General features: G+C 38.2%; 1 protein-coding gene across 2 annotated transcripts in view; it reads right to left on the reverse strand.

Moving 5' to 3' along the window:
• The window catches only part of Kat6a (lysine acetyltransferase 6A), an 81,156-nt gene that overhangs the window by 20,161 nt on the left and 44,772 nt on the right, over nucleotides 1-16,223 (reverse strand). For both annotated transcript variants that reach the window (XM_055593481.1, XM_055593482.1), the window contains 6 exons: nucleotides 15,523-15,638; nucleotides 14,976-15,057; nucleotides 12,204-12,339; nucleotides 10,299-10,615; nucleotides 7,751-7,869; nucleotides 2,629-2,744 (listed from right to left, as the gene is read on the reverse strand). In XM_055593481.1, coding sequence (XP_055449456.1) covers nucleotides 2,629-2,744; nucleotides 7,751-7,869; nucleotides 10,299-10,615; nucleotides 12,204-12,339; nucleotides 14,976-15,057; nucleotides 15,523-15,638 — 886 coding nt within the window. The remainder of the gene's footprint in view (nucleotides 1-2,628; nucleotides 2,745-7,750; nucleotides 7,870-10,298; nucleotides 10,616-12,203; nucleotides 12,340-14,975; nucleotides 15,058-15,522; nucleotides 15,639-16,223) is intronic.

Below are 16,223 nucleotides of genomic sequence, written 5' to 3' on the forward strand. Positions count from 1 at the left end.
ACACACACACACACACACACACACACACACACACACACACACACACAATCCCCTCTTAAATTTATTTAAAGAGGCCAAGCAGGAACATCACAAATTAGTAAAACTGTCTATAAAATAGAAAGCGAAAAGTAATGAAGGGCCAGAGATGCCATATCGAATATTTCTCAAACTAAAGATGAAGATATAAGCCAAGTTACAGGTGCTACATGTAGTATGGTTCAGCAGTCAAAGGGTATGGCTATGTGTTTCAGACAGAAGTGGGCTCACATCCCATTTCAGCCACCTATAAACTCTAGTCCTGAATATGCTTGCTGGACTCAGGTCTGCAAAAGAGGATTGAAATTTTCACCTCACCGAGCTAGTCCAGAAATCCTTAGTTGGTTATCAAGCTCAACAGGTGAGTTTCCCATGCTGTAATTTACAGCAGTAATTTTTATTTTCTTTTTTTCTGTTTTACCTCATTATTTAATAGCCAAGATTGTGTTTGGTTTTTTCGTCAATAACTGAGATTATGCAAATCTAGTTCTAGCTGTAATCTTATAGTCTATGCCTCAAGGCCGGACAGGAAGAGAATCAAAAGGCAGTAGAATTTTTTAAGCTACTTTCTTACATGGGAATCAGCCTTACTGAGAGCTCTAAACGAAAAGAGGGTATTAATGCGCTAACCAACGAGTAGCTCTAGTGAGGCTACCCCAGGATGTCAGTTTCTATACCTGGGCTCATCCATGCTATATAGTATTGCGTCACTAGTGTGGCTTCACTTTGGTTCACCTGTTTGTGTGAACCAAGGAAAGGGTACCTAACACACTAGGTATATATAAACACTTGGATTTTATGCAGCATTCCTTAAAGCACAATCTTGCCCTCCCCCCCCCACAATGTTTTCTTTCAGGGTCCTTTCTTTTTTGTTTGCTACAGTTTTTTTTTTGCATGCTCTGGGACTTGGAATTTGTTTTAAAAGTGCTTAATAAGAAATTAATCTAGAAGTAATTTCATGTAAAACAGTAAGTAGAGTCCTCCAAAATTAAGAATAGAGGTTTATTATGTGAAAGATATTCTCTCTGGGGTGTATAGGGGGCTCAAGAGTTGACAGTGCTTGCCATGCAAGCAACAGGACCCACACAGATGTCTGCTGGGACGAGGAGCCACCTGTTACTTCAGCCAGAGACAGGGGCTCCCTGAGCAAAATGGCTAGTGAAGCCAGCTATGTAAGGGGGCTGGGTTTCATGAAGAAGTCCTGTCTCAAAAGAGTTAGGTAAAGAATCATACAAAGAGATTCCCTACTTCAACCTTGAGCCTCTGCATGCATGTGCACACAGGTACATATGTGCCCAGGCACACATGGGAACATGCATACACAAAGACACAGCACATACCACAAACATATTAAAACGAAAAAACTAAGATCTCTAAGCATTTTACTCAACTCAAAAAGAACTCAGAAGTAAATCCACCAAACTCAACTGAGTAGATATATTTAGTTTTCAAAAATGTAACTGTAAGAATGAAAACAAAACAGAAAACAAACTCTGTAATTCCTAAAGACACTATTACATTGCTGGATATTTCTCATGGAGAACTAAAAGGATTACAACGAGTAAGGAAATACACAAAAAATGTCTAAAATATTGCTGTAAGGAAGCTGCCTATCCTGTTTCTTTCTGCCTTATGATTCTCACTATACTTTTTGGCTATTTTCTGCTGGCAATATATACTCCTTCACTGAACCAGTCCCTCTCACAAACGGTTCTAATAACAATTTTATCACAACACATGGCAACAATTTCATGAATACTTTCAATGTCTTACAAGAAAAAAGTCCATGGCTGTCCTTCATCATTCCTGGAAAGTGCGAAGGCTGGCTCTCTACAGCCACTCCTCGAGTAGAAGGCTCAAGGTGCGTGTGGTTTCAATTTATCTGCATTGCAACCTCTGGACAGCTGACAGATTAATACTTTTGATATAGATACCTTATAAACAACTTGCTTTAAAATGATGGCAACAGGGACCGATGAGATGGCTCAGCAGGTGAAATAATATTGAGTTTACTGCCTAGGGTCCACATGATGGAAGGAGAGAACTGACTCCCATGGTTTGTCCATTACTATACATGTGCTATGGCACACATACAAATGTAATAAAAATTATTTTAACAATAATAACTAATTTAAAACATCATGAAGAGAATAAAAGTTTAGCCTCTTTTTTTTTGGATCATTCAAGATCATAGCTATTCAAAACTCCAAAGGAATAAATCACTAGGTAGCAGGGAACAGTAGGAGCTGATGTATTTCTTGCCTTCCTTTTACACGGTCACATAATACATACACATACAAACATATATAAACAGATCATAGATGTATATAATTTAATCTTTTCTTATAAATCAGCTTAACTGTTTTTATTCATGATACTACCTTAAAGATAAAATCACACTGCATTTGGTTTCTAGTTTTAAACAACAGCTTTGGACCGGAATCAGACAGGGTCATCTAACTAGAATGAAGCAGCTGTTAAAGCACACTGCTATTATGGTTATTTGAAAGCTCTCTAAATGTAAAAAGATAAACTAGATGAAACAACACCAGGTGCCTTCTAGTTCTGAAGTCTTACGAGATCAAAACATACCTTGAGTATTCTTGAGGATATGGAGAGGAATACCAGGTGTGGATTTCATACTTCCCAAACTCAATGACAGAGGGACAGCGGACTTGCGGGTCAGGGGGCCCAGTTACTCCGACTTTCTGTGAAATCAATAAAAACATTACACAAGTTAGCTAAATTAAAAACACTGACATAAAACAACAATGATTAATAATATTGGCACCCTGCATTCTAAATGCTGTTCTTCAGGACCAGCAAAAGAGCAATGAGAAGCCAAGAGCAAGCTAACAAATCTTGAAGTGAGCTCTACATTTAAAGAGTGGCACCCATAAAGAAAAGGCCAGCAAACCTCTTAAACCATATGGAGTTATAGTATTACTGATTTTCTGTTTAGAGACAGGACATTTTCCTCAACTAAGCTTACTCTTTTAACAACTTTTATTAAAAGAAACTACTGGGTTAAAAGGGAAGGATGCTGAATATTCTGTGAACTAGCAACAAAGCAAATAATCTAGACTATCATATAAGCACACAGAAAAGAATAATTTTCTGACTTGGGAAAGTAAATAGTTAAGAACAATAAAAGAAGAATATGACAAAGCAAGTACCAAAAAGGTCTTCGATTTGCACCGTATGTGATATTTTCTTCATTGTGTAAAGTTTGAACAAAACCCCACTGTTTCACACAGACCAATCTTTTCTACTGTCTACTAATGGGAATGGTCTCGCTGTTCCCCTTACTCCTGTAATAATAATCTAAAGTACACTGTCAAGAAAGTGGTGCTTGTAGCCTTGACAACTTGCCTGTTTTCTATACCAGACGTTCAAATACAAGTTGCTTCTAAAAGTCAGGTCTAAAATATTAAATTGAAAGGCAGTTTAATTTACTCTGCATAAAACCTAGCAACAAATTCATATACATGTGTATGTGTTCATCATGGACATTTTATAAAATATCAACTCACCTAAGAAAATGACAGAACTACAATTGAGGCTGACCAGTTATTAGATTTTACCAGGTGCTATCTTCATAAAAAAAAAAAAAAATCAAAAATTTCCTTCAACATTATGCTTTTAAAACCACTGAGATATTAAAAGCCCCCTTTTTGGAATCCATAGATACATGTACAACAAAACTAAAAAAGAAATAAGGGGTCATAGTCACAGGTGTGATTGAAATTAGTAAGAAAGAACCCTCTTCACCACATCTGATTTGACAATCCCCTCCTTTCCTTTTCCTAACTCCCTTTCCTCAAAGGCCAAGGGACTTATCTCAGGTTTCACAGTGGAATAGAGCCAACTGAGACCAAGCTCTTCCTGAATCACCGTAAAACAAAAGATGATTATCTTCTGGATAAAATGTACCATTCCAGGACTCCTCCAACAGTAAAACAGGACAAAAACACACTACAAAGGATTTTAAAAGGCTGTTCTTTAAACTGCATTCTAGATTCTAAGTACTGTAATTTATAACTAGGATCTTTTCATCTGTCTTTGCAGCTCACAGCAAGAGTAGTGAGCTGCAAAGACAGGAAAACAGAACAACGAATACTAGAACCCAAACATCCCTTCCTGAGGCCTGGACTAACTAGAACTCTGAAAGCTCAAGCGTGCACCTGCTGCGCTGCAGCCTGCAATGGGAGAGGCTGCCCATCAGCTACCCGGTGTTCCTCCAGTCGGATACCCGATGAGAACGTGGACATCCAGTTCCAGTATAACTGCTTGCACATCACCACAGCTGAGAGCCAGCCCCTCTGCCACACACACCCTCACCTCTGGCGCTGTGCAATGCTCTGGCACATGCGCTCATGCACATATGTACTTCACCCCCACCCCCAATTCCCCTGTGCAGCCTTCAGAGGAAGGATTTTCCACTCACTCAGGTTTAAAGTCAACAAGGCTCTCCATGAGGAAACAGCTACACACGCACTCACTCATTCACTTGCATCTTGCCCCATCAATTACTGAATTACTAAAAGGTCATCTTAAAAAAAAAAATCTCTGATCCTTTTGCCTCCAACCTTCTGTGTTCTGAGATTACAGGTGTGTAGTATCCCGTCTGATTTTGTGTGTGGTGTGGTGTGGTGTGTGTGTGTGTTACAGGGGACCAAATCCTAGATTTTGTGCATTCTAGATAAACACGCTTACCAGCCGAGGTAAGCATTCAGCCTAAGAAAAAACAATCCTCAATGCAAGTATGAGCTTGCTATTTCATTTGAGGGCTTCCCAAAACAGTTAAAGATAAAAACCACAATCCTCAACTTCTGGCCTGGCTCCAGTTTCAGTTTGTGTGACCCTTATTGATTGTCATACTAAATTTAGTTCCTCAACTTTATTTTTTCTGACCCTGACATTCTTAGGCAATTTCCTTATGTCACTCCTCTTACAGCTGCCTGCCTTACTGACTTTCTCTTTACTCTTTCAGATCATTATTTTTAAAACATGTTCCTTTTCTACATATCTTCTGAACACAGCCACAGAAGCCTAGATCAGGAAGTCCTATTAAAATTTCTCATTGCACTTTTTCTTTCTACTATCAATTTGTATTTTGTGTTTATGATTATTTGCCATTCATATCACTTATGAAAGTGAAAGTTCCTGAGTCTGTATCTTTACCTGTATGTTCAGTACAAAGCCAGACACACATACTCTAAAAAAAAAAAAAAAATCAGTCTCATGGAAAAAGATCATTATACAAGAACTTCTGTTCATTTCCATGTCACATGCTACAGTGTCTATCTTTTTATGTCCTTCAAGCAAGATACAAGCTTAGTAAATCACTGCGGGTAACCCTGTCTTAGGGTCTCTGCCAGTCTCACTTTACTTAGTTGCTGTGTGCTGTGCAAATGGTTAACCTGGAATACCAACCTGGCAGGCTCTGGAATCATCTGGGAAATACCACACCTCTGAGTGTGTCTGTCTGGGCATTTCCAGAGAAGTTTAACTGAAGGGGGAAGAGCCCACACTCAGACTGGGCAAGACCTCCCAAAAGATGGCCTAGACAGAAGGAAGCCAGAGAAAAAAAGCAGTGTTGCCTTTCTTCCTAAACATGAGGCTTATCAAGGTGCTGGTTGCTACAGTCCTCCCCTGACAGTGGACTCCAGATTCTTCAGCTTTCCCATGTGAACTGACTATGAGGCAACTAGGAATCTTGTAGACCTTCAATACCAGCCTGGGACTGCTGAAGCATTGAGATTCACAGACTAAACAGCTACCAGCCTGCACATGACCACTGCTGACTACCCAATTCCTACTGTGTGAGCTAATCTGCTCAATCCCTTCGCACTCAAGCACACGCTCTCAAAGGGGCTCTCTTCCTCTCCTGGGCTGTTCTTCTGTAGAACTTTACCTCCTGACCCGGGAGACACACACAGACTACAGCCATATCACTATTATCTACTGTACTGGGAGCTCACAGCTACTCCAACTCTCTCTAGCCATCTTTTTTTTTCATGTGCCTATTAATCCTGTTCTCACCTTATTTCTCCCAGCAGAAACTTTCATCCATTAAACAAAGCCTTACTTCAGACTAAGCACGCATTTCCTAGGAGTAAATAAAGACCAACTGTCTGTTCTTACAGCACTTAAATCCTAGAAATGAGCATATTCAAGCCAGGTACAGTAGTGCAAGTCTTTTGCCTCAGCACTCAGAAGGCTGAGGCAGGCTTTGGATTCAAGGACAGCCTGGTCTATACAGTAAGCTCCAAGCCAGCCAAGGCTACATGGTGAGACCCTATCTCAAAATAAAAAGCAAAGTCAAGTAAATTCAAGAGACGATGAGCACTATGTAGAAAAAAGCAAGCAGGACAGGGGTAGTCAGTGACACAATGGCTAAGAGTGTTATACCTAGTGTGAGTTGCAGGACAGACTTTCTGAAAGCACTGACCTAGAACAAGTAAACAGTGACTCAGCTCGGCATGTGGACCTTAGACATAAGGAGCCTCAAGTGCTATGGTCAGATTACATTTGACAAGTGAAGACAGAAGGTGCCTAGGTCTGGACAGCACTGGGCAAGGGGGAAAGAAAGCAGCCAAAGAGGGAAGCACACACAAGACCACCCAAACCTGTACAGATTTTGGTTTTTTAAAAATTCTAAGTAAGGCTAAGAGACACTGAAGGTTTTCTAAGGAAAAAAGTGGCACAATCCAAGTTAGGTCACAAAATAATTACTGTGTAAAGAACGATCTAGAGTCCGAGGCAAGGCACCAAGGGAAAAGTGAAGGCCAGAGGCTCAGTCTAGAGACTACGGTAATACCCACACCAAATGACAGTGACTTTGAAGCAACAACCTTAGTCATATCCTGGAGACATTCTGAATCTTCTAGTGGCTCTAATGTTGAGTACAGGTAAGAATGTAAAAAAACCAAGATGGGTACCTGTTTGTCTATACAAATATACAGACAGGATTAATGTTATGGTTTGAATCTTAAATTGTTTCACCACAGCTACAGGTTAAAAGACTTGGCTGCCAGCTTATGACACAACTGGGAGATGAAAGAACTCTTAACACACAAAGCTGAGAGCAGTAGGTTGGGTCACTGGGCACACCTTTGAAGGGATTACTGGACCCATGTTCCTGCCATTCTCTTCTTCTTCCTGACCTCCAGGTGACATCCTTTCACCATGATGTCCTTCCTACTCTCTCTTAACCTAAAGAGTTTTTATTCACACAACAAAAAACCATGAAATGTTCATATACATCTTTTCTCCAAGAACTGGAGAATTAGCTCAGCACCTGAGAGCACTTGTTTTTGCAGAGGACTTGGGTTTGATTCCCAGCCCCCACATACTGGTTCACAACTGTCTGTAACTCCAGTTCCAGGAAACAACATATGGTACAGACTTACATGCAGGCAAAATACTTATACATGTAAAAATAATAAGAGTAAATTACAATTTTACTTAGTACAATAAGAAAATATACATAATGTGTTCCTTTAATACTGGTCATCACCACAATGTATTTCTTGGCAAAACATACGCAAGTTGCAGTTTGAAAGGAACTCCGTAACAAGGAGAGATACACATCTGCATAAACCACATCTATTTCAGGATAAGTGGCCCCTCTTGTTCTACCACCATACAAGAGTTCTGTTCGCTACACTTTACAGCTCCTTGACTGTGTAGCCTGAACATGCAACCTTACCTGCAGTGCTTGTTCTTGGATATCACGAAATAATTCCATATCTCTCTCTGTCATGATTTCCTGGCTCCCAAAAAGCCGCTCCTCGTTTTCTTGTTTGCTATCCCAGCCATCCTGATTGTCTACACATAAAGAAAGGACTCACATGTTATTTGTACTGTCTTCAATTTAATATGAGCTTTCAGTCTGAAGACCTTATATTACTTTGTACTACCCAAAAAAATAAATAAATAAAGGACAGCATTAAACTGATCCAGAAACTTTACTCAAATATTAAGAATCTGTCCTTCTGGTGAAAATCCCAAATTGTTTTAAATCTTCCTAAAAATATGACATAACCAAATTTAAATTCATTAAAAGATTAATTTCAAAAGACAGAACAAGAAAAGGGTTTAAAGAATAGAAAATTCATTTTGAAAGTGTGACTACTGACACTTTTAGCATGAATTCAATGTGCCAATAATTACCACACAGACTTCAAAAGAGCTACCTTAACTGATACCAGGAAATACTAACTCCCTTCACATTCTGGGTGCCCTGTTAAAGCACAAACTCCACAAACCTGAGGACCACAGATGATAATCCTCTGGGTAAGTATGAAAAATTATGATAATCATCCACTAAATGATGGCTCTTCCTCAACTGGGCAAAATAATTAGTGAAGGGAGTATGGGGATTATGCAGATCATTATCCTTTGCATTTGAAGATGACACTGCTGGTGACCTCCTCTTTGAGTATGGCTGAAAAGACCAATCAGTGACAGTTCTTTTCAAATTGACTGCATATACTGGCTCTGTTATTCATTTAGTACAAGAAGAAAAAGAAGACAAAAACTCAAGGATGACAACATTCTCAAACTGAAAAGACAGTACAATCTAATGTAACCAAGTAGTTTTAATGCCCCCTAGTGCACAGCAGAGATGGATGCAGGCACAGACTTAGTCTAGTATTGCATACTGTGACACCGTATAAAAGGATGCACAAATTGTTTCTTAATATTTACAATGCATAGAGAAAATCATAGAGCCTATAAAGCCAATGCATCAATCATTAAAGCTTAGTTAGTTCTCTACATATTTTTATACATTTGCTAGAATAGCTTTTATTTCTAAGTTTCCAGGAAGTTTTTCTACTAATCCATTCCCAGTGCAAATTTTAGAAGTCCTTTTCTAAGTCTAACATAAAATGGACTACACCCTTCCTGGATAACAAGCTCACCCATTATCTAACATGGAATGTCTTGAATGAAAACAGAAACTGACTGCCACTCTGGTGAAAGCCAAGCCAGCAAGTCACAACAGGGTCAGAGAGAGGGATGAGTATCTCCTCTCCTGCACCAATCAGCCAGTCGCATATTCAGAAATGAAGAAGAAGGTAATACAACCACTTGTTCATGAAATACTTGAGACAGAAAACCAAAACTAAGAAATTCTCTTGCAGCCAGGCAGTGGTGGCACATGCCTTTAATCCCAGCACTTGGGAGGCAGAGGCAGGCACATCTCTTATGAGTTTGAGGCCAGCCTGGTCTATAGAGCGAGTTCCAGGACAGCCAGGCCTACACAGAGAAACCTTGTCTTGAGAACAAAACAAAACAAAATTCTCTTGCAGTAGTTAGGAGCTTGAAAAAAATAATTGGAGAGAGAGGAGGCTGTGCTCAGAATGTATTGTGTAAGAGAAGAATAAATTTAAAAATAATGTTAAAAAACTATATTCATAAGTTTGTTGTTTTATATAATAAATTTAACTCTCATGAAGTAAAAAATAAATAAATGAAACAAAACAACAACAGCAACAAAAACCTTTCCCTTTAGTAAGAACCTAGAACTTTGGTCCCCATGATCCAGTTCTTTTCAAATTTCCTCAACTATGACATGGCTATTTTCTCTAAACTCCAGCCTCACACAGAGACTATTTAAAGCTTTAAATACCTGGACAGCTGATCAAATTCCTCTGATGTGAATTATCTACCATACTACTGAGCCCTTTCCACAGTTATTTCCCATTTTGAAAAGTTGGAAGTCAATCTAAACATAGGCTATCGGCTGGAGCGATACAGGAACCCCCGTCCCTCTTTGCTTAGTATGTGAAAACTTACCAATACACTTCTCAAGATCTAAAATAGAAAATCATGCATACCATCCTGCATGTATTTTGGTCTTTTCTGTATACTTAAACGAACAGCAGTTTAACCATGTCTGCTCTAATTTCCTTGCAGAAATAAAGCAAAAGCCACAGGGCTTTAGGAGTTACACCCTGCGTCTTCGCCCCTGGCTCAAACTCCTGCCGCAGCATCACCTGAGTGTGTAGTGCTACCCGGACATTCTTAGATGCCCAGGTTTGCTTCCACACAGTCCACTACTTATCCCAGGCTGATCTCAAACGTGTGGTCCTCCTGTGGTCCAGACTCTCCAGTGCTACGATTACAGGTCTGTGCCGCTGGGCTTGTCCCTAATTTTTACTGTGAAATGTAAACTATTCTCTACAACTAGTGTTAACACAAATAATATACTTTTGGAATACTTTGTTTCTAATCTTGGTTCAAACTTTTACCTGTGGGCCAATCTGAAGTGCTTGATTTTCTGTTGCCCTTTTTCCTGATTCTGTATTGCTCAGAGTAGTCTACCACCTCCCCTCGGGCCTTCCGCCCATCAGGAGAAGGGGTGAAGAATTTGGTAAGGCCATCAATGAGCCCTTTGGTTTTCTTGTTGAACTTCAAGGGGACATTGCTATCTCTGCAGAAGTCCAAGCCATCTATCCGCTCTAAATATCCTTCTTCTGATGATGATGCAGATTGGCTGGAGACAGTGATTTTACGTTTCCGACCCCTTCCAGGACCAGTTCGAACTTTGCTAAAGGGACCTTTTGATCTAAAGAATCAAACAGGAAAAATATTATATAACTATTAAAAAAAACATTATAAGCTTCATATAAAACATAAAATCACCTATGCTCTTATTTTTCAAATAGTATTATATGAAACTTTAGCACTCAGAAAGCAGAGTGCTTTCTGAAAGCAGGTAGCTCTCTGTGGTGAGTTCAGGCAAGTCTGATCTATATAGCAGATTCCAGGGCAGTTGGAACTGCACATTGAGGCCCTGCCAAAAAGAATGGAGCAAAAGAAAGAGACAGAAAAGATGAAACTAAGGAAAGGAGAAAGAGTCAGAGGGAAAGAAGAAGGGAGGGAAGAAGAAGAAGAAGAAGAAGAGGAGGAGGAGGAGGAGGAGAAGGAGGAGGAGGAGAAGGTAGGAAGGCAGGTAGACAGGCAGGAAGGCAGGAAGGCAGGAAGGGAGAGGAAAAAAATGATAAACTAAACAGTGATATTATCTTAGAACTATCTATTTCCAGGAAAGCTAGCTTACAGTGGGAAGAACCCTAAAGTTAAAGTTAAAACGCATGTTCATACTGTTTGTTACTAGTCATATACCTAAGACAAACCCCATCTCTAAGCCACACTGTGATTCTCAGGCACATGAGTTAGGTCAGTCAACAACTAGCTCTCTGGGTCATAAATTAGCCGTCTAATTCAGTGATGACTGTACCAAAGAGTTACACTTTTACCTTACAGGCTTACTTTCTGGAGAGCAGAAATCAAAAGATCATTTTAGAAGGCAAATTAGAGCTTCATTTAAGATGGGAAACAGACTAGAATGCTGGTTCTGTACAAGTCAGGTTAGAATGCTTATCTATTTCTGTTATATCACCTCTAGATGGTATTAAGTGTAGAAAAGGTACATAAATTTCTTAAAACTAAAAAATAGGTTCACAGATTTAAAACATTTTTATATGACCAAAGGTGAATTGCTACTGAACCTTGTCCCACCACCTCCAGAAACAGCCTTGTTTCCAAGTCTACAATTTGTTTAAAAAAAAAAACAAAACAAAACAAAAACAAAAAAAAACAGATGAAAACATACCCCTTTATTTCAGGAGAACACAAAAATGGACTCAGTTATCAAGACCTTGCCCAGTGACCTGCTTGTGTCTATTGATAAGCAACTAAGCCTGCATCCGAAAGACTCACACAATTCTGGTTTTCCTTTGCTGCTTGAACACAAGCAGCAGCGTAAGGGAAAGGTTAGACATCACAGTTTGGTGCGGACTTAGGTTTTAATCCCAGTTCAACACTTAATATATAACTTTACACAAATTACTTTCTCTGTGCTTTAACTTCCACTTTTGAAAACTAAAAGTAACAGCACCTACACGTCACTAGGGTGCTGGGATTGCATGACTGAACATAAAACGCACTTAAGAGTAGTCCTATCTGACACTTTGTTAAGGGCTTGGTAATAGTCCTACCTGACACTTTATTAAGGGCTCAGTAAAATTCAGCATGTGATACTCAAAGGCCAGTTAGAACAATGGGCTCTTTCTCATAAAGAAAACACGTGGCTCCTACACTACACACAAGGCCCTATTCTTTTCTCCCCTCACCTTGCCATAAGTACAACTTACACCGTGTTTTGGTTCTTTAACCTGTTTTTTGGACGTCCTATTGGATTAGCATAGCGCCGTTTTATCTGTGCTGCCTTCTTTTGTAGAAGTTTTCGTCCTTTTTTCCTAGGTCGACATATCTGACATATCCACATGCCTGTAAAAGAATAAAATTCTATAAAGAAGTGCAGCTACAAATACACTGAAAGGTTTCAGATAGTCCAGCCTCTCAAGGTTAAGAATTAATGTGAAAATCTAGTGAAATGCTTCTGTGGAAGAAAAAAAAAGACATGAATAAATACACAAATAAACATCTACAAACAGCTAAAAGAAATTCATATATAACCTTGAAGCTTGTGAATGGACAGGAGCCACTGATTCTCGGTCAAAAATTTCTGTTCTAGTCGGGTGTGGTAGTGCACGCCTTTAATTCCAGAATAGGCAGATAGACTCTGAGTTCTAGGACAACCAAAGCTACATAATAGAGAGATTGTGTCTCAAAAAACAATACAAAACAACAACAACAACAAAAACCTGCTCTATAAGTAGGACCAGATATTAGCACCTAATTACGAGCCTGTAATAAAAAGCCAGTTTTCTTAAAATACTGGTTGACTGCAGGACAAGAAGGGAAAAAACTCCCAAAATAGTTTCAAAGATCTTATAATGTTACAATGCCTGAAAACACTCATAAACAGATGTCAAGAGGACTTGGCAGCCAACTTCAAGGTATTCCTAATGGAAAATGATTAAAGCAATGAAAGATCATCCATAGAACAAAATAATTCATGTTTTGCTACTGATTTAAGTATTTAATAAATAAATGTTAAGAAATGAATAGTTATTTAAGTTGCAATTTTAATTAGACAGTTTAGAAAGAATGGTGGACTAGACAGATAATGCTGTATCTTCCACTTTGAGCTGCAAAGGCAAAAAAAGATTGACAGTTGCTAGTGAGTGGGCAAAAGGGAAAACCTGTCAGGTTTCTTTATGACTGTAGTTAAGTAATCAAATTAACATTACTAGTAGTAATAAGGCATATCACTACTATTTGTCGTGATACACTGGGAAGCCCAGCACATCATCTTACTGTCAAATTTATAAACTTGATCTAATCATAAATGGACGGGTTTTCTGTGAAATAACAGACTAGTACTCTCCTAGTATGTCTAAGTCAGGAAAAAACAAAGTCTGAGTAATTATCACAGGACAAAGACAAAGTAGTATGACACTAATTGTGAAGATCATAAATGGATCTTCAGAATGAGTCCTCTTGATTATGGTTAATCATATCAACAATGGGGGGCTGAAGAGGTGGCTCAGAGATTAAGAGCACTACTGCTGTCCTTCCAAAGGTCCTAAATTAACTCCTAGCCATGACATGGTGGTTCATAACCATCTATAATGAGATCTGGTGCCCTCTTCTGGCCTGTAGGCATACATGCAGGCAAATTACTGTATAAATAATAAGTTTTTAAAAAAATCATAACATCGACTTTCTGGATTCTTTGTCTTACAGTTTTGTAAAACAATACCATTAGAGGGGTAATAAGGAGGCTATGCTCTACAGTTTTGCCAACTTTTTGAAAGTCTGAAATAAATTCAGTCTTTCCTGTCTTAAGCTATTATAAAACCCCTCTTGTAGTTAAATGTACAGAAAAAAAATTCATAAGAAAATCTTATCTTGAAGGATTCTCAGAGAGCCTCATGTCTCAACTTGAATTAGATGCAATATATACACATATATATTAATATATATACTCATGTGTTTGGGGTATTTTAAAAGGTGACAACAGGATGTCATAGAGTGACTGAAGGCAGACCTATAAGTGCTGTGAACTATGGCTGAGTCCCTCTCCACCTCTGAGAAGACAGTACCAAATACACTATAGGTGTTCCACTATAGATGTTATTCCACGGGTGTTATTTATACTTAGGGAACATACAGATCTAACTCAAGAGTTGAAATAGAATCTGTGGAAATGGAAAAAGGAAAAATAGGGGTGCCACCGGAACTGAAATATTCTGAAATATTCACAACCCACTAGGTTATTTTTCCAGACCTTTTTTTTTTTCCCAAAATGTTAAATGTGGTCATGAAAACTTAGCCAGACCGGCAAGCCTTGAATTTATTATCCCCATCTCTCTGAATCCTCAGAAGTTGGGATTGTAGGTTTATGCCACTAGACATAGCCTGATATTCTCTTTTAAAGAAATTATAAACAGATGACCAAACGGTATTCCATGGAAATCTAACCAAAGGGCAATTATATCCCAACCAACATCTTTCAAGGAACAAGTGCCAAAGGAACCGAATAGTATTAATTAATAGCATTAATAGCTGTATCTTATGATCTAAATACTTATTGGTCACAAATTATTTGATTAATTTTAAGTTTTGAATAAATCATTTTTGAGTCTAGTACCCTGAAACATTCTGAGTAGTGTTACAACCAACATATCCTAATATAATTTTATTTCCTCATTTTAAAAAATAGATTTCAAAATGCTACATGAGCCAAGTATTTTAGCCTCTAGCTACAGACTAGTAAATATTTAAACATAAACCACTTCATCCTTCATAAACACTGCAATGTTGAAAATAAGTGAAAACAAGTACAAAATATGTTAAGTAGCCTTGACAGAAAGTATATCCTACTTTTAAGATGTCAGTTATCTTTTTATTTATACAATCTCAAAATGAAAATCAATTAATTTTTCATCTTAACAGAAGAAAAAGTGTGGTTCCATCAATATCCCTTTCTCAGTTTGAGTTCAGAAAGAACTTCTTACCTTTTGGCATCCGTGTGAGTGGTGGGTCACAGCACTCCATGTGAAAACCTCGGTCACATGAATCACAAAAGAGCATGTTATCCTTTCAAAAAGAAAGAAAGGAAGAAAAAGATGTTTCTGTTTAACCGTAGGAGACAGAAGAATTTCAGGACATTAAACCCAGAAAACTTTAAAGCTAATATTCCCATATTAAAACGTTCTTTAACCAGTATTAACTTAGCAAACAGTCTGAGTTAGTGGAAATCTTTGGTGAAAAAGTACAGGTTCAGTGTTTTCTAGTACATTCATAGCCAGATGACAGCTAACCCTGATCTGTTGTACTAAAAATGAAAAGGATGACTTGTAATTAAGAAGAAAACATTCATAAATCAATGCCTCTATACTGCTCAAAAGAATTGGGAGCTTTCTTGAGAATAGCTAAGTATCTTTGCACATATATCAAGCAGATTTACAAATCACTATGTCCAAGTGAACAATATTCCAAATTTATGATATCTACCTAGAAAGGCTATTGAATGAAATAGCCTGGTGAAATCAAAATACTCACTGCATTTTTGCCTTGATCACGACAGGAGCTGCATGTTTTACACTCGATACATTGCCACCGTAAGGCCTTCACTCTCACTGTTAGCTCTGGAGAAAACTTTAAACAGGATGGATGACCTAATAAAAGTGAAATAAAATTCAATGATGAAAATAATTATACTAAAAAAATAAAAAGGTACAAAATGGTAATCATCCTAACTATAAAAGATAAAGCAAGATACTCCTGGAAGCTTGCCATACAATATGCCATCAACACTTGGCACTCCAAGTCAGTTTTCCTAAAACCAAACAAGATTTAGCATATCTGCCCACACTGTATGTATAAAAATCATGTCCTGCATCAAACTATTGTTTGTATGTGTGCTAGTATTTACATGAATACAAATATGCCTAAGCCACCCCTGAAAGAACACAAAAAAATCTATTTATACATACTTCGGTAATACCTGAGATAATAAGAGCTGTGAACATTTTAAAGAAGGATTCTGAGTCACATTTATAACTACTTTTGTATCTCTAATATAGTTCAAAAACAGATTTGTTGTTTTTTTTTTTATTAGACAAGATACTGGTAATGGAGGAATTATGTGCCTACCTGAGATTTCAAGGAGAAGTTCTTAATCCATGAAGAAAGGAATTCGCTGGGACCCTATAGAGTGGACTAAAGTATGAGGATCTAGTCATGTGTCTGTTGCTTACAAA

Source organism: Psammomys obesus, unplaced genomic scaffold (genome assembly GCF_907164565.1).
Source record: "Psammomys obesus unplaced genomic scaffold, mPsaObe1.curated_primary_1811, whole genome shotgun sequence".
Lineage (NCBI taxonomy): Eukaryota > Metazoa > Chordata > Mammalia > Rodentia > Muridae > Psammomys > Psammomys obesus.